The sequence below is a fragment of the Rhipicephalus microplus genome, chromosome 2 (assembly GCF_043290135.1).
Source record: "Rhipicephalus microplus isolate Deutch F79 chromosome 2, USDA_Rmic, whole genome shotgun sequence".
NCBI lineage: Eukaryota > Metazoa > Arthropoda > Arachnida > Ixodida > Ixodidae > Rhipicephalus > Rhipicephalus microplus.
Window position 1 is genome coordinate 286,278,947 of NC_134701.1, and position 23,134 is coordinate 286,302,080.

The 23,134-nt window shown below is 43.4% G+C and overlaps 2 protein-coding genes across 6 annotated transcripts in view; one reads left to right on the forward strand and one right to left on the reverse strand.

The window, feature by feature from the left end:
- LOC119177364 (uncharacterized) overlaps positions 1-23,134 on the forward strand; it is a 515,905-nt gene that overhangs the window by 100,672 nt on the left and 392,099 nt on the right. The window lies entirely within an intron of this gene.
- On the reverse strand, positions 2,501-19,788 carry LOC142795286 (uncharacterized). The gene is made up of 7 exons (XM_075886030.1): positions 19,690-19,788; positions 14,644-14,804; positions 13,418-13,518; positions 12,389-12,489; positions 9,481-9,681; positions 6,539-6,602; positions 2,501-2,590 (listed from the first exon to the last, which is right to left on the reverse strand). The coding sequence occupies exons 1-7, from the start codon at positions 19,786-19,788 to the stop codon at positions 2,571-2,573; spliced, it is 747 nt and encodes a 248-aa protein (XP_075742145.1). The 3' UTR covers positions 2,501-2,570.

Consider the following 23,134-nt stretch of genomic DNA (forward strand, 5'->3'; position numbering starts at 1 on the left):
CCCGAGTGCAGTATCAAGTGGCCGAATGGAAACGAATGCTTTGGCATAGGTTACGTTCGCTTGACCTTTCATAAGGCCATCTAGAGGTCTTTTGCCGCAATAAGATTACAACAACCATGGTTTGTGAGGCCTGCTATATTCACCAAGCTTATTATTGGACGATTACTTTTATGACCTATATTTCAATAAGTGGAACTTCACCCGCATATATTTTGTCTCCCTAATCCTAGCTCTCACTACACGCGCTTCTCTACAAGGGTTATACTGACTGATGTGATGTGCGAACGTTGCAAAAATACCTGCTCGCATCGTTTGCTCGACTGTTATTTACAATTACGGTATCTTGTTTTTAGTGACTCTGCTTGCCTCTGGCACCAATCAATTTGTTTACCAGCAGCTCAGCCCATCACGGCTGCTAATTGAAGAGACGTTCGAATATTATGCATCGCAAAATGACAGCATTAGGACAAAATCATTTTCGCCGCTCAGAGCTGCAGACAGCTGGAAAAGTTCTGTCGGCCTGCTGTGAGCAAACGTCGCAAATCTCTGTGTGCGCATTCCAGGAAAGTCCACGTCGTATTCACCAGATATCAACTCCAACGCAGTACACAAAATGTTTTCGCAAGAGTGCTTGCCGCGCACGCGATAATCAATGCTGGGTTGTTTCCCCATTCTCGGCTTTATCAAACATGCATCGCACTGCTTCTTTGTTTAAGCGTATACGCCCGAAAACTCACACCAGGGCGAGAAAAGAGCCGAACAGAGTATTGGGATTCAAAGCTTCAGGAATAGGTCTTTCCAGCTTGGTGCAAACAAAGGCAATTAATTCTTATGCCTACAGATCCGTTCAGTACACCGTCATACATACCGAAAATTTTATCTCTGATTCCAGACGAAAAAGTTTTGCTAATTCACCGATGCTCAAAAAAAAGTGGCCGCTGAATGAGCTGCACACCTGAGGATCAGTGCTGAGTTGTTTTGTCAATTTAGGTTTTATTGGTCCAGTATATCGGTGCTTTTACACCATTAGGGCTCACTTCATTCCGTCCGGTACTGTGGTAAGGAGCTTATAAATAAACCCGTATACGTCAGAAAATGAACTTACTCGGAATTGAAAGCAAGCGCACTGCATTGACGGTAGGCAGGGTGAGTCCCGTGACATTTGTATTGTACTTCACAGCTACAGCCACGCTGGCCTCTCCAGTGGTTGCCGTCGCTCCCAATACTGTTATCGGAGCACGAAAGAATCGTTTGATTTTGAATTTGTCGTCATGGTGACAATGTTTCGAGCTGCAAAGTCTTGCGCCAGCCAAACGGACAGTGTGTCCAAGTTCCACCGATCCCAGTCCGATCCGACGCTGAGACAAGCCCGGGTAGACTTCGTGTGCCACGGCCGAGCCGGAGAATCGACGCCGACCAAGCGGAGTTTACCCTGTTCGCTGCCCTTCTTTCCGGATGCATCCACACGCAACGTGCAGTTGCTGACCAGCTTCAGATTGTCGACAAAAAACCTGCGCCTTAAATGTGATGTCATCCCGACTTTGTGCCCCCTCGGCCACGACAGTTGCCACGGTTGCGGTGCGCAGCAGGCGCAGCAGTCGATCGAAGAAGCGATGCGCGAACGAGCATACGTCGCGAAAACTTGAGCATGCGCATACTACCACCTACACTGTAAAAAAAAATGTCTCGGTACACAGCAAAAGCTGCTGGTAAATCGTTGCCGGAGGCATTCTGTAAATGAGTAACAGCAGGCTCCGTATCACGAAGTCTCTGTTATACATTTTTCCGTATTCTCTTTCACATCATATCTGTATTCCTGAACACAGCAGATCTGTTATTTCAAACACAGCAAATCTGTTAACCCAAACACAGCAAATCTGTCAACCCAAACACAGCAAATCTGTCAACCCAAACACAGCAAATCTGTTAACCCAAACACAGCAAATCTGTTATTCCAAACACAGCAGATCTGTTATTCCAAACACAGCAAATCTGTTATCCCAAACACAGCAAATCTGTTATCTCAAACACATCATGACTCTGTTTGTAGGAATACAGAATTTGCTGTATTTAGAGGAGGAATAAACGGAGATCGCTGTAGAGCAGTCTGGCTGTAAATTATTCCGTTATTATTAATGAAAACAGAAGCTTCAGTAAAACACCTGGTTTCGTTTAATGGCTTTTCTGTGCTTGACTAAGGTTTTGTGTAGTTTCTTTGCCTTGAAGGAAAGAGTTGTTTCACTGAGCATAAAATAAACTTAGTTTTGGTAGTAACTTAATTTGTGAAAAACTAACACAAGCTTTTGTTGACCAGTACTGTCGAAAAGCCGATGTTTTACGGGATGGAATGGAATGTTTATGTGGCTGCCTGTAGATTCTCATGATTGAGTTTTATGTCCAATTTTATGTACTGTTTCAACCTACACTAATGCAGTCTTTATGTACTGTGTGTGTGTAAACCACCCCTGCTGCTGCATACCATATAAATAATAATGCAACATTAACAAAACACAGATGAATTTATTTACATATAATACATGTGCTGTAGCTTGCTACATCACCATTCTTCATCACTTCAGCATGTTTATGCCTGAAAAGAATGTGAAAAACAAGTGATCAAATGAATGCAAGAAGCAACTTACACACACTTTATAATGCCTTCTCTGTGTATGTATATGGCCCTTGATACAAAAAGTAGGGGCACGTGGTAGAGCAAAATGTGAAAAAAAAAATCGCTTTGTTTTCTTTGCAATTTGGGGAGGGGTGTCCCTTTGTGCATCCACATTCGTGCTTTTCATAAACAGCATTTTTGGTGGCTCAAAACCAGTTTTTCCAAAAGGAAGTAGCCAGTGAAAACACACTCTAGTGCAAGCCCCTTGCATTCGCTCTATGCTTACGGCCTAATTTTCTGACGTACAAAAGTCAAAATGCTTGTCTAGAGTCAGCTGTGTATAGAAGATTGTCGGGTAACTTCTAAAGCAGTCCGAAGACACTGTGCACCTTTGTATTCACAATCCGCCTTCAGAATACATAGGTTGGAACACTTTCAGCTCCTAGCATCATTACACCTTGCATTTGCCGTGCTTGTCGATAACCTTAGATGCTGGGGGTAAAGAAGGTTCTGAGGAAGTGTAAATTTCGTTGAAGCCCGTACAGTTTTCTTGTTAATGTGAATAAATCCCTGTGACGTACTGAGGTGCTGAACCAGCAAGCTCTTTATTGTTAAACCTCCCAGCCTTTTCAGCATCTTTCGAGGTGAATCACGTATATACATGGGGACAACGGGTATGCTCTAATGGACATGGACTAATATTTCTGATGCAACTGAATAACAATGTGTGAGAACGACTCAGTGTAAGTGTTGAGTTAATGGGAATTGAGTCACAGAATCTTTCCTTTCTTTGTTTAGGGTGAGAGTCCTAGAAATGGCGACATTGAATATTTTTTTTGCATTTAATAATGGTAGTATCACACGAGCCTCTATTCTGAGATAGGATTGAAGCTTGGCCAAACTACAATGAATTTGCTGGAAATCGTTGACCACACTTGACGATACGTTGCAGATAGAGCTGAATGACATCTCACAAAAAAAAAAAAACAAGACAAGCATTGCGAGAGGCTCCACGGCGAAAAATTGACTTTGGCAGTGATTACCAAGCTTGTAACTACTAAACAAAATAATTGAACAGTGTTTCTGACAGTGCGATCACTTTTCACCTGTTTTTGAACTTTATTCCATATCTCAAAACAGTTTTTTATTACTTAGCTACCATTATTTCCCATGTATTTTAAGATAACCAGTTGATTATTTTTTTTGTATACAGCTACTGAAGCAAAATAGAAGCTATGCACTTTACCGTTATTGTGTTACAAATTTTCATAGATGCCAATTAACTCAAAAGTCAAGCTCTAGTGGTAAAAAATTCACAAAAATTCTATATTATGAAGTTAAAAGAGCAAAAAGTTTGGAAGAAAATGATGTATGGATTATATGAATATCCCTTTTAGTCACTGAGAAAACTACCTAAAATCAGCAAAAATGCACAGGATGTATAGGGCCTGCCCGGCGCTCCTGAGAAGTTTCCCACTGGCTCTGATCATGCTCAGAATGAGCAGTTACATTTTCAGAAATATTTGTTGCTATTGTATAGCAGAATGCACGGGTGAATACCTATACTGATTTTCAACTTTGCATTCTGCTGTTAAGCTCTATGTGCCACATATAGCTACAAATTATGGCTGAACTTTCTTAATATAGATTTACCAGCGCAAAAAAAGACGGCACATATTTTAATCATGAACCAACTCGCCCAAGCAGCAGCTTTAGTGAAATTTTTTAAGCACTGTTTATTGATCACAGAATGTTTTTTTTCACTATGCTGAGGTGGGAGGGGGGGGGGGTTGAGGATCCTGTAAAAAAACTGAAAGAGCTTGACCTGAACTAAGAAACATCATGTGAATATACACTACACTTATTCGTAGCCAGGCGGTGGCACACCGGGCCCGTGCCTCTCCCCTCCTTCCCCCCAAACTTTTTTCTCCATGAAATACTTAGCGCAAAATTACCATTTGCCTGCCCAGACCTCTGGTTCAGATCAAAAAGGGCCCCCTCCCCCTAAAAAGTTCTGTGTATGCCCTTGGTTTAGATGAATGAATTTCCAAACCCTGTTTAACATAAGCATCAGTGAGATTAGATAGATATATGGGGTTTAATGTCCTAAAACCACATATGGTTATGAGAAACGCTGTAGTGGAGGGCTCCGGAAATTTCGACCACCTGGGGTTCTTTAACGAAGCATCAGTGAGATTGATAACTAGGATAAAATTAAGGCCAAACCTTCCATTTTTCTCTTTTCACAACATACTATATGTCCTTGGCACAATTCACAGTATATAGAAATCTCAATTGAGAGTGCATTTTCATGTGCTGGCTCTTGTGAAATAATAGCAGTATATTTTGACTACACTCCGAAGGACAAAAAAAAAGAAAACGCCAGGCTCATAATACTTACAAACAAATTAAATTGAAAATGCAAAGCCACAATCAAGATAATATTCAGCTCTAATAACCGGATATCATCAGAAAATGTGTATGATTCATGCTCACACTTTCACTGATTGAAACGCAGCTTCTGGGCCAACTTCATTATCTTTGTGTGCACACTTGTGCGAGACTTCTGGCCACCTTCGCACCTGCTGCCCTTTTTCGTGTTGGAGCCCTTTAAGGTTATCAAGGTGTGGTTCAAATGAAACATATGAGAAGAGCACAAGGATGGGTACAGACTCGTCAATGGGCTTCATTTAGAACACGTATGGTTACACGCTACAGTCTGCAAATTCCTCATCTATGCATCATAGACTTGCATTAATTCTTGTACAATCTGAGCCAAATACGCTGGCCCAATCATTTTCCTCCTGAAAAAAAAAAAGAAGACCTCAGCAAGCTTAGGAGCCAATTGGTCAAGGCTGCATCTCCGAATTTCATTCTTGCCAGTAATGGCTGTCATAGTTTCTGACAAGTAATCAATGGACTTTCACTGAAGTCAGAGGCAGATAAGACCCTTGTCAGGAATCAACAACTTGTGTTCCCTGCGCCGTTCATATATATATTGGCCTGTTTGATTGATGTAAACATTCCTCCTGGTTTGATAAGCAACTAACAAACTAAAAGGTGTGGCACTTAGTGCAATTTTACACACCCTACTAGTGGTTTGTACGCTCCCAAAATTTTTCCAAGGCTTCCTTTGAAAAAATGTGCAATGGCCTTTTTCAGTCTTCGAATACGCACAATCATAAAATAAGTCTTCACATGCTCGTGGTAAATATGTTCAGAATGTATGATCTGATGTTAAAGTTGGGTTAATATTAAAGCACAGCATTTTGTCTGGTGAGCTAGTTTGTGGGTGAAGGTTACTCTTCTGTGCCGTTCAAGGTAAATGCTAAGACCCCGCATTGCCTCTATGAGGTGTGCAAGATTGCACTAAGTGCCACCCCACTGAGTTCGACGTGCGCTCGTCAAGTAGGATAACGAAGTCACTCAGACATGGAGGAATGTTAACATTGGTCATACAGGTCAATGTATAAATGAATGATGTAGGGAACACCAGCCCTTGATAAAGACCAGACAAGGTTCTCACCTGCCCAACTTAAATGCATACGAATTGTTTACTTTTAGTAAACCATGGCAGACTTTACTGGCAAAGACAAGAATTGAGATGCAGTTGTGACCCAATGGCACTTGAGCTTGCCTAGGCTTTTTTCCTAATGAACAAAAGCAATGATTGTGTCTGTGATACTTCACTCAGACTATCAGAATGAACGCAGGTTCCCTGCATGAGTGTACTGAATAAAACCCAGTTGCAGGTCTGCCCTCATCTTCCACTCTTCTCCTCCGACAACATCTGTTATTTAAGTGTATAAGTATCTACTGCACCTTGTAGCTGGAGTTAGGCTCACACTCATGTTGTAAAATGTCATCAATTTACTTGACCTCCTCGCACAACAATCAACACATAATGATATCGACAAGGGAACTCACCCAGTGCAATGATTGTAGGCGTTGATGGCAACTCGGCAAGCTTTTCAGTGATGCTTGTTCCCTCCTGGATGAGCAAAAATATCCCATGTACACAAAAGCACAAAGAGATATGTACAGTTGCGGCCATTCCAATATATAAATCAGAGATGCGATCCCTGCAATTCCGTTTTCCACCATGGTTCCTGGTCTATTGCAGGCTGTGTGCACCAAGTACAAATTACCTACCTAGGAGCCTTGAAACTTGGAACAATTTTAGAGCAAAGTAGAATGGATAGCGAGCACGCAAAAAAACCTGCTCACATTTTGATTCATTTTTCTCTTTGGATTACAGCAACATCATAGACAACTCTGAATGATTGCAGGTCAATATATCAATGTTAGTGGTGATAGTATTGCTTAAAATTATTTTGCATGTGCGACAGCAAGGGACAAAGTGAGCAACATCTTGCAACAACTCTGGCCTATTCCCATTCTTAGTGCCCTCCTCACTGCGTCGTAATGAGGCACTACAGCCAAAGTGACGAGAAACATTGTTCTGCAGTGCATTGCAAAAAACTAATGCTTTGTGCATGTGGAGCACTCTGATTGCACACAAACACTTTTTTTCCCATTGAGCCTGAAAAAGGCTAGTAAACCAAGTTTGTGCACTGTGGTTCACCATGCGTGCACCATGCCCCAACACAGTTTTTGTTGCATGAAGTCTCACTTTTCACAGCGCTACGTTCCTTCTCATTCACTCTGTGAACTTTATAGTCGGATGCTTGGGGACTTCACTCCCTATCCTAGTGGCTCTGATGAAACAATGGCACCTGCCCGCACTAACTGTTGGCTCAAGGGCAGTGTATTTTTTTTTTCAGAACATTTTTGTGACTACGACACAATGCGGATAACCAAAGTAAGTTCCACAAAAAAATTGAAAATTGCCTTTTTTTTACACTATCTTCAAATGCTGATACTTGTGACAAAGCGCGTGTTCCGGTGTAATTTTAATGAATAATGCTGCTGTACAAAGCCACCAAAATTACCTTAAAATGAAGCACAAAGGCAAAAGATATGCAAAGCTACACTATCCTCCTTTTAACTTGTGTCCAGCAATTCATGAATTAGGTATTTTTGGATGTTTAGCATATTTGTTCTGTCAAAAAATTTTGCTGCAGCGGTCACTAAATTCTCATACGGTAGCATTGCACTTGTTCTTTATGGGAAGAAAATACATCGATTAAGAAGTGTAAAAAAGTTAAGTCTGCTCAAAGTTCAGAAATTGTGAAATTAGAAGAAAACTGATTTCAGCAGTCAAAGTTTAATTTTCCTTTATACAAAAGCAGCTTTTTTCACAAAATTCAACTGAAAAAGCTATTGTTTTGTGCTAAAAACCTGCACAGCATTCAGTCGATCCCAGATATATTGAACTCGAAGGGGATCGCGATATATGTAGTTCAATATATCGATGAGTCGAAACACAAAATATGTGTATTTAAGGCATAAATTAGAGCATCTCAGACCTAAAAACAGTTTTTTGAAATCCTAACAAGCACTTAAAGAATGATTCTCTCACAATATGATAAAGAACAAGGCCTGAACATCTACTTTTGCAAGTTATCGCACTTCATTTCACTTGAAAATAGTCTGTAAACTTTTCTCTCTTTTTGCGTGCCACCAAGTTTCAGTTGTCCTCAATATCACTGGACCCTTCCAAGTAAGCAAATTCAGCTCATTCGGCCACAACAGCGCTGAGTGGCACTGAATGCCAATGTAAGCTCCGTAGAGCGTTGGTGGCGAAAGCAATAATTCCACGGCACCGTCAACATTGGGCATCATCTCGGCATCCATGCAGTCAGAACCAGCGACGTCGTCTTCTGCTCCAATGAAGCCGCTCGCTGTCCGAGATGGTGCCCGAAAACACTAACAAGGCATAGAATTTACTGAGGCATTGTACGCCCTTGACAGCAGTCATGACGCACTCAAAGTCGTCACCTGGCACAAAGCCCGCAAAGAAACAGTTCACGACTGTGCTTTACTTGAGGTCGCTCCTAGCACCAGCCATGATTTTTATCGCTACGAGCGTATCAATGTGTAGCGCCGACTTCCAAATGATGATTTATCAGTAACGAGGCGAGAAGTACACAGGTCCACAAGCCACAAAAGGCGATGCTGCCCACAAACGAGCAAGCTCCCACCGTCAGCATGTTGGTGATAGCGATGTCACTTGTGGCTTTGTCATTTTGTAACCGACAGCTGTTGCTTTGGTGCGGAAAGCTAGAAAAAAGCGTAGCCTCCGAAATGAGCGTTCTAAAACCGGAAGCACCAAAATACCTCATGAAGTTGCACATCTCGAAGGCCACGCTTTTCAGTCCCACATGCCATCATACACGATTGAATGCGAACATCGCAATGAGATCACTAAACTTCCTTAAGTCATTCCACTTCGTTTTGGTGCCCTCGGTCATCACCATGCCCCCACGTTAAAACCTGCAGATCGCACATCAAGCATACCGGTGCACTCACAAGTGCTGTGCAACGAGCTAGATCAGCAAGATGGAGTTTCAATGTTTCACTTTTCAGCACCCCCTTTTAGTCACTTGCACGCGAAAAGGGATCGGAACTTGTCGAATTGTGGCTATAAATGATCATTATTTGTTAGGAAAAATGCAATTTGTGGGCTTTAGCGTGGCTCAGAGTTCAATTTAGCGGATGTTCTGCTGTGCGTGAGTTCGATAGATGTGTACAGCAGTCCCGTATTTTTGCATGGGAAATTCAAGGGGATCTCTCAACTTTTTGATATAGCCAATAATTCGATATATCATAGTTTGATATACCCGGGATCGACTGTATTCTATAAAATCTAGAACCTAAAGCTGTTCTCAACAAACCAATACATCACTTTCTGAAAAGATGTTACTGTCCAGTTTTGTACTAACATAATGCAACAAAGTGAAACTTACTTCAAATACTTGGTAAAGGTAGTTCTTGTCTTCCTTAAAATGCGCGCAGAGGAATGGTAGCACAGCTACCTGGACTGCTTTTTCTCTTTGTCCTTCGTCTCTCACGCGCACCACCAGTTCCATAGTATGTTTCGTCGGCGCCTCCTCCATCATCTGAAATAATGCAGGCGCACAGGCCGCCATCCTCTCCTGGAAGATTTCCTGCAATTATTCCAAAAATCAAAGTAAATAACAGTTACTTGATAATAGATGAATTCATCTGTAGAGATATTAAAGTGAAAACTGATTGAAATGTAGAACTATATTACCACCCTACAATTGAGTGCAACAGCTGTGACACGCCAAAAAAAGAAGACAAAAAACAGACTGGTGGGGAATACCACCCTGAAACTACTGCACCAGCTTACTAGAACATGTTGTTGGCTAGTAGGTTCAGGCTGAAGAAAGGTAGGGACGTAAACCACATAGACAAGAAAAAAAGAAGTGGACGAGATAGAGCATTGATTGCAACAGATTTTGTTTGCAAAATAAAAAAGGCTCCTTTTGTTTTTGTAAACACCAAAGCATATGAGCAGGAAAATGGCGTGCACTCCACGATTATGACATCACTATAAAAAAAAAAAGGGGTTCAGCGGCAAATCGCTGTCACAACCAGACTCCCTTTCACAGTTATCTCCAACATCAGCAGGGGGTGTGCTACTGTGCTCTTGATCTGAACTGGATTCAATTTCAGGTACTTCCGTGCACTGTGTTGCAGTTTTGCCCCGGTGATACCTTGAAACATGTGTTCTGAAGGAACCTGCTGACCTCAGCACACTACCACAACCCACAAAAGGACACATAACAGCATCAATTCCACTCTCCAGATGGGCAGCTATGTGACCAAGAAGCTCCGTGCGAGTAGGCACACTCGCCCCGCATGACAACACAGAGCAGACAAACGCATCATCAGTCTGTTTGCTGCATCGCTTCTTGTGATGTCTGAAGACGTGACTTCTTAGGCTCTGATAGTTTTTAAACAAAGCTCCACAAGGCTCACAAGGGCAAAGGGCACCGCCCAACACACTGCTGTGATAGTGGTAGTGCTCGAAGTAGTCGGTCAATGTTGAAAATGTCTGTGCGCAATGCCGGCAAGTGGGCATTCTTCATTGATGTTATGGCTGCAATGAAGGTAGAGCACTTATTTTGCTAAATTACATTCACTGGCTTGTGCACTTTTTCAGACCGCCCAATTTTATAATAAAAACACTGCTACAATGGTAATAATACCTTACAGTCTACAATAGTAGAATCATTCCAATATCTGGTTAGCATGTCAGGTTATGTTCAATTTCATATGAACATTAGCCAATGCTTTTTAAGCAGTCCTCTATATAAGAGCACAGTGAATATAAATATTCTTGACCTGCTACAAATGTTTAAACTAAGTTGAAGCAGGCGGCGCAAGGAAAAGAAATAATGACGGAGACTGTAACATTAACTGCACAAATTCTACAGAAAACTGCACCCATACTTGCGCAACTTGGGTCTCTTAAAAGGCTATTCCTGAATGTGCAGTCAAAAGTGAGCTTAGCATATGCTCCAACATTACACATGTTCACAACTTAAGTAATGCTATCCATTATATCGCTAATGTTGACAACAGATGTTCATATCTTGCACATATGTGAAAGCAGCTTCAGCCTCTCAAGTGCAGCCAGGTCCAATATTGAATACAATTACTTTAAAATTTTAGCTTGAAACATAATTACTTTAAACAATTACTTAAAGCTTTTTGTGATATATTGACTAATCAAACAGTTGATACCAAGTATGAATTGCACCGTAGCCTGCCAGTAGTATGCGCAAGAGATGGAAATGGGTGGCTTCAAGATAGGGCACCCAAAACTTCGCATATGCGATCGCTTGATTCTGTTGCCATACACCAACTTCTTGGGTACACACAAGGACTCCCATGCTGGATTAGCTGCAGTTAAGCAGTAGTATGGCTAAGTGACGTGCAAATTCGCAATGTTGTCGGGTGTAAGCAATGTGTCGTGCAATTCCAAAGAAATGAACTGCTGAGCACGCAAATCAATAGACACAACAGAACATGCATGCGAAATGCGAGCGCCAATCGTACCTCACGGCTGTCACTCAAATTCCGCCAAGTACGGCAAAATAAGTTTACACACAGCCAAGTGACAGTTGCTGCCCCTGTCGTCTCCTACACCTATTTTTGTAGTAATGGACGTATGACTTGCAAGCGATGCAGGCATGGAAAACACGAGTGCTTTGTCTGCGCTCGATAAGACGACAAAGACACGTACACGCCTGGTGTGTACGTGACAGCAGACTCCTGCTGATCCGGCTTACAAGTGCACCTTATAACAGCCATGTGCATGGGCACCGAGGAGATCACTAATGAGTGCGTGCACAAACTGACCTGTGACATCCTCAAACTACAAAGATGCAACTCAACAGCAGGCTTCACCACAATAATACAATTAAGTGACACTAACAAAGGAAAAATGCCGTTATTGCTGAGTGCAAGCAATGCTTCATATAATTCCGAAGAATTAAACTGTTCACTGTACTGCTTCCTGCATGCGCAACTCAATAAAGGTGCAACACAGCGTGCGAGCACTATGGTCGTACCTCATAGCCGACACTAAAAATCCACAAAATGCACTGAAATATGCCTACGCACAGTAATGTTACCGTTGCTACCCCTACTGTTTTCTGTGCCTAATTTAGTAATAAGGTATGTATGAGCGATGCAAGCATGGCAAACACGTGTTTCATTATTCACCTTATAATAGCGACAGACATGTTACATGCCTAGCTCGTATGAGCTGTGGCATGCGAGTGCACCTTATAACTGTTTATAAGATAGGTAATGATCGATAACGGTGAAATAAATGCCTACCTGATTGTGATGTGTGCCAGGTGATGGACTTCGCAGGAAGGTGAGAGAGCTCTGACAATAGCCGCCTGCCTTGACCACGTAGGGTGCCAGAGACCACTGAGCTGAACAAGTGAAGAGTGCGCCAAAAAACTTGACAAGTGAGGAACCAAACAAATGAACTGCTAGCACTACTTGGTCCTGAGCACGTAAATCAATAACAAGATGCAACACAACCTGCATGCAAAATGCGAGCACCAATCGTACCTCACGGCTGTCACTCAAATTCCGCCAAGTACGGCAAAATAAGTTTACACACAGCCAAGTGACAGTTGCTGCCCCTGTCGTCTCCTACACCTATTTTTGTAGTAATGGACGTATGACTTGCAAGCGATGCAGGCATGGAAAACACGAGTGCTTTGTCTGCGCTCGATAAGACGACAAAGACACGTACACGCCTGGTGTGTACGTGACAGCAGACTCCTGCTGATCCGGCTTACAAGTGCACCTTATAACAGCCATGTGCATGGGCACCGAGGAGATCACTAATGAGTGCGTGCACAAACAGACCTGTGACATCCTCAAACTACAAAGATGCAACTCAACAGCAGGCTTCACCACAATAATACAATTAAGTGACACTAACAAAGGAAAAATGCCGTTATTGCTGAGTGCAAGCAATGCTTCATATAATTCCGAAGAATTAAACTGTTCACTGTACTGCTTCCTGCATGCGCAACTCAATAAAGGTGCAACACAGCGTGCGAGCACTATGGTCGTACCTCATAGCCGACACTAAAAATCCACAAAATGCACTGAAATATGCCTACGCACAGTAATGTTACCGTTGCTACCCCTACTGTTTTCTGTGCCTAATTTAGTAATAAGGTATGTATGAGCGATGCAAGCATGGCAAACACGTGTTTCATTATTCACCTTATAATAGCGACAGACATGTTACATGCCTAGCTCGTATGAGCTGTGGCATGCGAGTGCACCTTATAACTGTTTATAAGATAGGTAATGATCGATAACGGTGAAATAAATGCCTACCTGATTGTGATGTGTGCCAGGTGATGGACTTCGCAGGAAGGTGAGAGAGCTCTGACAATAGCCGCCTGCCTTGACCACGTAGGGTGCCAGAGACCACTGAGCTGAACAAGTGAAGAGTGCGCCAAAAAACTTGACAAGTGAGGAACCAAACAAATGAACTGCTAGCACTACTTGGTCCTGAGCACGTAAATCAATAACAAGATGCAACACAACCTGCATGCAAAATGCGAGCACCAATCGTACCTCACGGCTGTCACTCAGATTCCGCCAAATATGGCAAAATAAGTTTACACACAGCCAAGTGATAGTTCCTGCCCCTGTCGTCTCCTACACCTATTTTTGTAGTAATGAACGTATGACTTGCAAGCGGTGCAGGCATGGAAAACACGTGTGCTTTGTCTGTTGCACTCAAAGGTGGTGTGGTGTCCATGTCGAACGCGGACAGCATCATGGGCACTTCGGCATTGGGGTCACTAGTAGCCGGCGTTGCGCCCGCGCCAGTGTTGGGTCGGCGCGGGCATGACCTACTACACTCCTGACCTGTTCAGATAGCGGGGTTCCTATGGGAGCGCGTGTCCCCGCTCTCGTTCAACCGCTCACCATTGGTGGCGCTACCTATAACCTGTTCGTCTGTTTCTTTACGGTTGTTTTGTAGGCGCTGGTATAAGAATGCCTGCATTCTGTAGTGAACTGGCGGCATATATGTGACTATTTCTTCCCATACATTGCTGGTTAAGCAAGGTGTTCAGAGCGCTTGAGTATTTATAGCACACTGGTTGACAAACGTGGGAACCCGTAGATTTACACGATGTAGGGCAGCCTATGCGTGGTAGCGTGCATTTTATTGCAAAAAAATTCTGAATGTCTTTTAGTATTATTATTTCTGAATAATTCTAAATTTTGGATCATAAATACGCACTACGAGTGCTTTGTTGGTCAAAATTTGACCACAAAGAGTGAAGATGACGTCAGCGAGCAGGTGCTGACTAGCGCCACGCCGCTCGTAGGTGACGGCCCTAGCGGCAGAAGGTATGAACTAGAACGTGGGCGCTGGAAGAGGTGCTCTCTGGGCAGGTCAGGAGTGTAGTAGGTCATGGGCGCGGGTGCTTTGTTAGGCCTAGCCTTGAACGTACCCCGGGCGCGTCCTCGTTGTGGGGTTTTTTTCGCTTCTGTGCTTTAAGTCCCGAAGATTTTGGTTGCAAAAGAGTCTTAGCAGCTTTACTGACCTTGCGCACAGGAATCTTGGAGGCAGGAAGAGAAGTTCCGGGGCAATCCGGCGTTTTTGTGGGAGCAGATGCAGCCGTGACTGATGTACACGACGCTCGTAGCGCCCTCTTAGGCTACGAAGGGAGGCGCTCAGCTGAAACGGCACCGGCGGGTGGTGCGGCTTTTAATCGAACTCGCGACGCTCCCTTTGGGGCAAACTGACTACTTTAGCGCCTGCCTACAATTTGTTTTTGTATTCTAGCCGACACCACGATGCACCGATGCTATCTTGCACCCATTCTATTGGGCAGTGATGGCCGGACACACCGCAGCAGTCGTGTTATTTTGTGTGACCATCAACGCATTTTTTTTTCTTTTGGCCTGTTGTGGTTGGGAAGAGCTATGGTGGTGCAAAAAATTTATCGGTTATTCAGGAAAAGTGGTGTAAAGGGAAATAGTTCTGAAGAATCGATGTTCTCGTCGCAGGTAGTGAGAACCATTCAACAACCGATGAATTCTTCGGTGACGAAGTGAAGTCGCCGTCGGTGTTCACCGAGTAGACTCATGAATTCATAAAAAGAACAAACGTTTCCCCGAGCCTTCCAAATTTTATTATTGGGCTTGAGCTTGCATGGTAGGCTTGACGGTGCGAAACAGCGTGAAAACAACGAGTTCATACAAAGAAACAGCAAACCGCACCCTTTTAAAATACACTTCATTACTGTGTTTCATTGACTGCGTGTTAATTGGTGTGCCAACTATACAACGCAGCTACGATTATAGGATTGCTCTCACTAAACAAGTCAAGGCTTGCAAGCACGAAAAAAAAAAGGAACGAAAATAGGAGAACATGTACACTGTCTCTTCTTCTGTGTGTCGTGCATTCTCACGATGTGACGAAAAAAAAAAAACGTAAACTATTATGCACACCATCAAGATTCACATATATGCAGGGATTCTTGGACGGGTATGTTTTTTTTTCACTATCTTTTGTCAATAAAGTCTCATAGACGCAGTACAAGTACCTGTTCGCTTTCAATCTTGCAAGATTGAAAACGAAGTGCAGCGCCTTTCGACGATATATATATATATATATATATATATATATATATATATATATATATATATATATATATATATATATATATATATATATATATATCGGAAGCGAAAAAGCACGACGTACGCCGAAACACCTTTACTAATTACAAATGTTTCGGCTGATGGGCCAGCCTTCGTCAGTGTGACCACACTAACGAAGGCTGGCCCACCATATCGTCTCGCTTTATAACTTTTTATGGCAACCCGACTTCGCTACTAATAGTAAATTTAGCTTCCCTTGCGGTGAAGTATCATAATGCTGTAATTATCCTCTTCCTTAATCGGTAAAAACTCTGAAACGTTCTCTTTTTCTTTTTTACCGCTGCTATCCTTCTCCGCCTCTCCGAATATATATATGTATCCATACTGGCACTTTCCAGTGATCCTGCATGCAGCTCTTTTTCTCCATTGTGAGTTAATGAACAGTTTCTCTTCCTCATTCTCTCGTATTTCTTAGTCTATCTTCGAACCCAATGTTGCTCTAAGCTTAATTTCCTCATCAAAGCCTGCCCAGTTATCACACTTTCCGTCTTCGTTTTCTGACTTTCCATGAGCGTACAATGCGAATCTGCGCATTCCTTACACACTGTGGGACGCCTCATCTTAGTCGGCGACTGCAGCGTTGCCGCTGTATGTATACGTTAGCCACCCGCCACGATAGCTCTCTCAAGGCATTGTCCATGGCTATCGCTTAATTTTCTGTTCTAGTTCACTGTATCATTGTCGAACGGGGGGAATGGTCAAAGTTCAGCCAGTATGTCGCCGACAGCTCTCTCAAGGCATTGCCCATGGCTGTCGCTTAACTTTCTGTTCTAGTTCACTGTATCATTGTCGAACGGGGGGAATGGTCAAAGTTCAGCCAGTATGTCGCCGTGCACACAAATCACGGAAGCGTGTTCTTGAAGTACAGAAGACATACGTTTTTCTGGTGTTTTACGGAAGGAGCGAAAGAACGGAAACATCGACTGCTGCTTTACGGCAACTCCTGCTGTTTCCCATAAACCGCAGCACAGTTTGTGCTTTAAACGTCCAGTCTCGCTATTTTTCAGGAAACAGATGTTACTCTGTAGTTTCTACGGTCTGCTCCGACGTTAAAACACGGATATTTTTTACAGTGTAGTGGCACTGATCATACCATGTTGTGACGTCAGGGTACAGTAGGAATCGAAACTAGCTTTTAAAAGCATGCAGTAATAATTTTTTCAGGGTACACTCACGTTTATCAGTACTTTTTCTACGCTACATCGGAGGCCTTGCCTATCATTTGATGCTAAAAAAAACGATAAGTGAAAAATTTCGTGTCAGTACCCCTTCCATTAAAGCAAAAATTCTCGAAACCCGTGTGCTTAGATAAATAAGCAAGTTAAAGAATCTCAGGTGGTCGAAATTTTCGGAGCCCTCTACTACGGCGTCTCTCATCACCTTTCACCTCTGGACGTCGAACTGCAACAAATATAATATTATTACTCTATAAAATCAATTTGTGAAGAAAACGAATGTGCAATGGTTTGAAATCGCTTGCTCGGCTACATTTGCGAAGAGTTTGCGGTACTTGTGTCCTTGCTTCTGCATGTAGTGTACCACGTTAGAAGTTTCTTTCGTGTTCTTCTTGTCTCTGTGTCGTCGTTTTGTTCTCGCGCTGTAACTGTCGTCATACCACGTTAGAATAGAGTAAAGTAGCAAATTTGGCTAGTTGGAACATACTCATCCCGATCAGCACAGAAAAAGAACATGAAAACACGAGGAAGAGCATGCACTTGTGTCGTGCCCTAGCTTGTGTTTTCTTTTTTTTATTTTGCGCTGATCGTGATGACGTTAGATTGGGTTTTAGCAAGAAGTGAAACGTCCAATGCCACTGATTTGGGGGGGGGGGGGGGGATGTTGGTTTTTCATCCAGCTAATACCACCCTCAAGTACTTTCTAACTGCCAGGTTTGATAACAAGTTTATAGTTGAAACAAATTGACACGAGGATAGAGACAGTGCACGGTTGCCTTGTCCCTTCTCCTTTCCTGTGTCCCCGTGTCTTGCCTCGTTCATTATACGCATCAAACAGCCCCTTATTGCGCTCTTCCATTCGAGCTAGTGATTCTGATGAAAACATAATCATGAACTTTTATTCTTCTCTCTCATCGCAATCAAGTCTCGTTAAGGAGACAGCTCTAGATGACTCAGAAGGGTTGTTGGTCACGTGACTTCGTCGCACATAATAGCGTATACTTATAAGCAAGACGTCAGAGGTACGCGTAGAGACAGGTATGGGCCTGTACCAGTGTGTACGTGTGTGTCGTGCTTCTTTCTTGCATATGCTGCGCTAATACACGCCGCGATACCTCATCGAACGTGACAATTGTCTGTTGGCATCGCCGAAATCAACACGAGTGATGAAAAAGATCATCACGTGATGACGTCACAGATCGCCATTATTTGTACGTCACGTGGCCTGACATCAAATGATCACGTCATCGCATTATATCATCGCTTGGTCAAGGGTGCGCAGGTCGCGAAGGCAATGTAGTGCGTTCAGGCAAAATGCAGGAAGCGTGCAGTGCAATCGGGAAGGAAAAGACTTCCAGTCATCTTAGGCTATCGCACTCGGGAGCACCAGTGTTGTTGCTCTTGTTACAGTCGTGACATGTAGACTATCCCATTTCCCTCTTTAGGAGAGGCATAACATTTGAAGAGACTAGCCCATTCAACGCCTTCAGTTATAAGCACTGAAATTTGGGCCACTTTGTACTTCACATGCGGCCAACACTACGCAGGTCAGACCGGCCGCTGCCTGTAGTAAAGGAGCACCATAGCTCCCTAAAAGGCGCCCCATATTGACACCTCGCATGGCACTGTCAAGAGTGTGGGCGCATTCCAGAGCTCAGCAGTACTTCAGTTCTTTTTCGGCACTGAAACAGGACATCCAGAGAAATAACGGAGGCTTTGCGATTCCGCGAAAATGCTTCCACGTGCGCCAGCCAGCCCTCTATTAACCTACTAACTAGTGAAGTGGCTTACCTATTGATATGTTCTCGGTACTGAGAGCTGACCAGTGAAAGCCATTTGCTCGCTCGCCATGACATATTTGGTCTTTCACCTCAGTTGTCTGATTTCTTTTTTTTTTTTTTTGTAAGGTGTCTCCATGCGTAGGAGACACGTGAGGTTCGTTGCGTTTCTTTAACTCTGGTGTCTGTTCTCCGGTTTTGTTTTCTTTTTTTTAGATTGTAGTTTCACGCATGCGTTTCCGTGTTTGGTGTAGGATTGGAATGCATAAACTTTTTTTATAAACTTTTATTTTGGTGTAGGATGAAACCTGGCCTTTTCTGTGAATAAACTTCAGTTTGAAGTCAGCGCTTTTTGTATAGCTCTGTCTTTCGTTTCTTGTCTGTTTACGCACTCTAAATACGACTATGCCTTCAGTTATTCCATCGCTTGACACAAAGCTCTGTTTTGTTATGCCACGTATGTGAAATTCGTCGTCGTAAATATTGAACGTCGCTATGTCTTCGCTGCGAAATGCACAGCGCAACAAAAGTACGCTAGGTGCGTACCGACTCGCCCGAATAAAAGTATTGCTAGGTCTCCGTTACGTCTTTCCTCTCTACATCTCTGCTGCGGACGATTTTCCCAATGCAACGAACCTCCGGTGACGCGCGTTTAACCTGCGACTGTGCTTATCACCGTCCATCTCCTGAGGGCCCATTCCGCTTCTCTCACTTACGTGTGTACAACCTCGCTCAAGTGATTTCTCTGTCCGACCTCACTACGCATTTCAACCGCCGACGACGAACCGAGCCTTTATGGGCAGCTAGCACGCAACGTTGATTTCGGTGCCTTACTTCAGTGGTTTACTTTTCGTGCTGCAAGGCGTTTCACTTGCTGAAAGACAGAAGATACAATGCGTGTTCCCCAAATGGTCACACAAATGTGCTGATATCTGGGCACCGATTAAAATTTTGAGGGCACTTGAGCTACTCTGTCAGGGTAGAATGCGATGACGTAATCGAGCCTCGTGCACATCGTCTTCTTAATCGCTGCAGCCTTACTTTGGTTCTTGGTGGCAGCCTCAGCCATGCCGTGAGAAAACGAATGTTTGTACGTGCAACGCTTGCCGTTTCAGGCCTGCACTATAATTCCTGCTGCAGGTCCACTACACCACAAATTCTTCCTTTTGTGAATCAGCGAAACGGTCTCCACTAAGCGTCCGCAAGGCAACACGCGAACCTACTGAGCTGTTTGTTTTGTTGATCATCTTGCTGATGATCATGATTAAGCATGTATGTGCTTGTAAACGCTTTGCAAAAAATTTGCCTTTAAAACACTAGCTCGTTGCACAGTTCAAATATTTGACGTCTAACACGGTTCTGAGCTCCAGCCTCACAACATTAAATGCGTCAAGGGGACAACCCCTCTAAACATAACATTCATATAGTATTTTTTTTTTCAAACAGGCTTCAAGCAATGGTGTGGCTCTGCAGTATAACATCGGCTCGCTGCGCAGAATGGCTAGGTTTGATTCTCATTTGAACCGAAGATATTTATTTATTTTTATTGCACGTTTCTCTGTGTTTATCTCACCAACAACGCTTATTCTCTAACACTGAACGATGCCGACGCCTACACAGGGCTTCCAGCGAAACGATCCATTTAATGTTTTCGTGTAAATGCATAAAATTGGATAACAAGGATCAACATGCAGACGTAATTCCTTTCAAAAGAATGCGTAACTGTGATAAAAGTGACAATTAACTCAATGTTGAGGATAGTTATAGCGCGAGAACAAAACGACGACACAGAGACAAGAAGGACCCGAAGGACACGAAGGTCCTTCTTGTCTCTGTGTCGTCGTTTTTTTTTTTTTCGTGCTATAACTATCGTCATGCCATACCAACTAGCCCAAGCTGCCACACTTCAATGTTGAGAACGTGAATTAAGTAAAGAGTGCGAAAAAATAAGTTGGTGGTCTGAGTGGTCTTGGCAACAACACGAAACATTTTTCGTTTACAATGAATGCTAAAAGCAACAGAAAACCTTCGCCTAATTAGAACGGACCTGGCTATTTGGCGTAGGTACACCGGCAAAATGTGGATGTGTTCTCAACTGCTTTTTACGATAAAGTGATTTTCGATAACAGACATCTCTTGAAGTACTACAAAAGGTGTGTAATAAGCAGTTCTTAACTGCACGACGTTCTTCAGGTGAAGTCACATTGATGACATTATTCGATATGAAACAGTTCTTTAAAAAGCGTTTGAGGCTAGCACGCATAAATCCCTACTGCCTATTAAATCATGTAACGTAATACTGTAATACTCGGGCTCTTGATTCACCAGACCATTGTAATCAAGCCGCGGGTTACTGATTTAGAGACGCATTGTGAATTATGTCTCTAGATCGTCTCACAAGGAAGGAAGGAACGAAGAGGAAGGAAAGGAAAGCTATAGGGATGCCAAGCAGTCTAGAAGGACTGGTATGCTGCCCTACACTGGGGAAAAAGGTGGGGTTTTCAACACGATGGAAAGAGAGGAAGAAACAGGAGAAAGCACACTCATAGAATGTCGCACTCCACCGTCAAACTCCACCATCACAACAGCATAGCTCTATAATCACCGGTTCTTTTACAAAGAGAAAGGTGAACACTGTTTCTTTTTCGCTTATTGCATTGTATGTCTGCGTTGAAAAACATGGCTGTCTTCAGTGAATGACGACAGCTTTAGGGCGCGCAGCACTGTATGGCTTTCAGCGCTACTCCGTGCAGAGCAGACTCACGTAGTCTGTACGCAGGTGACCCAACATACTGCGGAGGGTGTTCCATATTTACACACTTGCTGGTTCTTGTAGAGTGGCGTAATTTTAATTACATTCTCCAGTCTTCGCCTGTCGTGCCCTAATGTACAAACAGCGATTTCCTTTCCAACAACAACCGAGCTGTCATCCTCGCAGAGCGAATCTCTCGTTCGGCCGCCTCTTTGTTTCGGCGGTTTTCCCCCGCAAGCGTTACAGCCACGCTTCGTCGCCGCTGTATTTGCCTTCATGCAAATCTGCGGTGGCCGCACGCTGTGCCTTCGGTTGGCTGCGGTACGTTTTCTCCCATGTGCCCGCTATGCCGCTGGCTCTTCACTCACTCATGCTGACATCTGGGGAGTGAAATGGAAAGTGAGAAATGGAAGGAAAACTTGGCCGGATTTCCCCGCCTGACGGCTTGATTACCAATTTCCTTCCGCTGGCTGTGTTGTGACAATGCGGAGATAGAAGATGGCAAAACAAGCCCATTTTCGAGCTCCACTGTAGCTGTGGATTGGACGGAAACGAAACGCTGGAGTTTCGCAGCGCAGTTTTATGCGTTGTGGGAAGTAGGTTAACGCAGCGGTGCAATGCATAGACCTTCCACTGGCACACTACACAATACTGCTTCCGGCACCATAATATGCGTCCGGTATTCCCAGCTTCTCCTAGCAATGCTGGTTAATCCATGCCACGAATTGTTCGAGTGGAACCAATGAACTCAAACTGCTTTCTAAAACGTTGAAACGAAGATGCATTTCATATGCATTTTTGTTTCTTAAGATGAATGCAGGTTTTTGTTAAGTGAAAATTAACTTGGCGATTAGATGTGCGCAAAAGTGCATCCCCATGAAACACAAGTCGAACGATGGTGTCGACGTGTGAAGCTCATGCCGCGTAAAGTGCGTGCATCTCAACGGCAGCGTACTGTCTGTCATCTAGCACACTGAACTGTCGTTTAAATCACTTTCCACAGATTCTGTTCCACATATAAATTCAAGCGTTATCATACTAAAAAAAAACTTGTGTACGCTTTCTGTACCAAATGTTGAGACAAGGTTGGAGGATCCTTAAGCTTTGGTTTTAACAGTTGATTACGATAGCGATAGCGCGTACTTCAACCAGTGCATACTTTTTGTTGAATTATGTTACCCAAGAAGTTTAAATTGTGGATTACTACCACGCAATTGATAAATTTGGAAGTGACTTGTGTCAGTGAAGCTTTCGCATGAGGCTGCATTCTGTGTAAGCGGTGGCATGCTTCAAACGACAACCAGTTATGCGCGTCAAATCTTTTCGAACTTGCTATGCACTCGCCGGACCGAGTGGGTCCGGTTAAGGAAAATTTTCGTAGTCTAAGTCCATGTGAGTCCTCCGAGCAATATATATTTCCTGAGTGAGTCTGAGTGAGCTCCAATTTCTTTGTGACCTTTAGCGACCAACACACGTATTCAGTGCCACAAATGTCTGAACACTTCTAACAAAATCTGACGTCCGAAAACGCCTTATGTATTGCTGCACACGTGGTTACTTGGGCGCACCATCTGTTCCTGAGCGCAGCTCTCCACAGCTGCGTATCCCAAGTGCAAGCCGTAAAATCGGCAGAAAAATAGCCTTGTTGAGTAGCGTATTTATC

Bases quoted from the DNA above. Each gene is read 5' to 3' on its own strand.
- LOC142795286 (XM_075886030.1), bottom strand. From the start codon at position 19,788: ATGGCTGAGGCTGCCACCAAGAACCAAAGTAAGGCTGCAGCGATTAAG. The intron at 14,805-19,689 runs GTAGCTCAAGTG...TTCGATTAAAAG, and splicing joins TCGCATTCTACCCTGACAGA to CCGCACCACCCGCCGGTGCC. The intron at 2,591-6,538 runs GTGAGTTCCCTT...CATTCTTTTCAG, and splicing joins GCCTACAATCATTGCACTGG to GCATAAACATGCTGAAGTGA.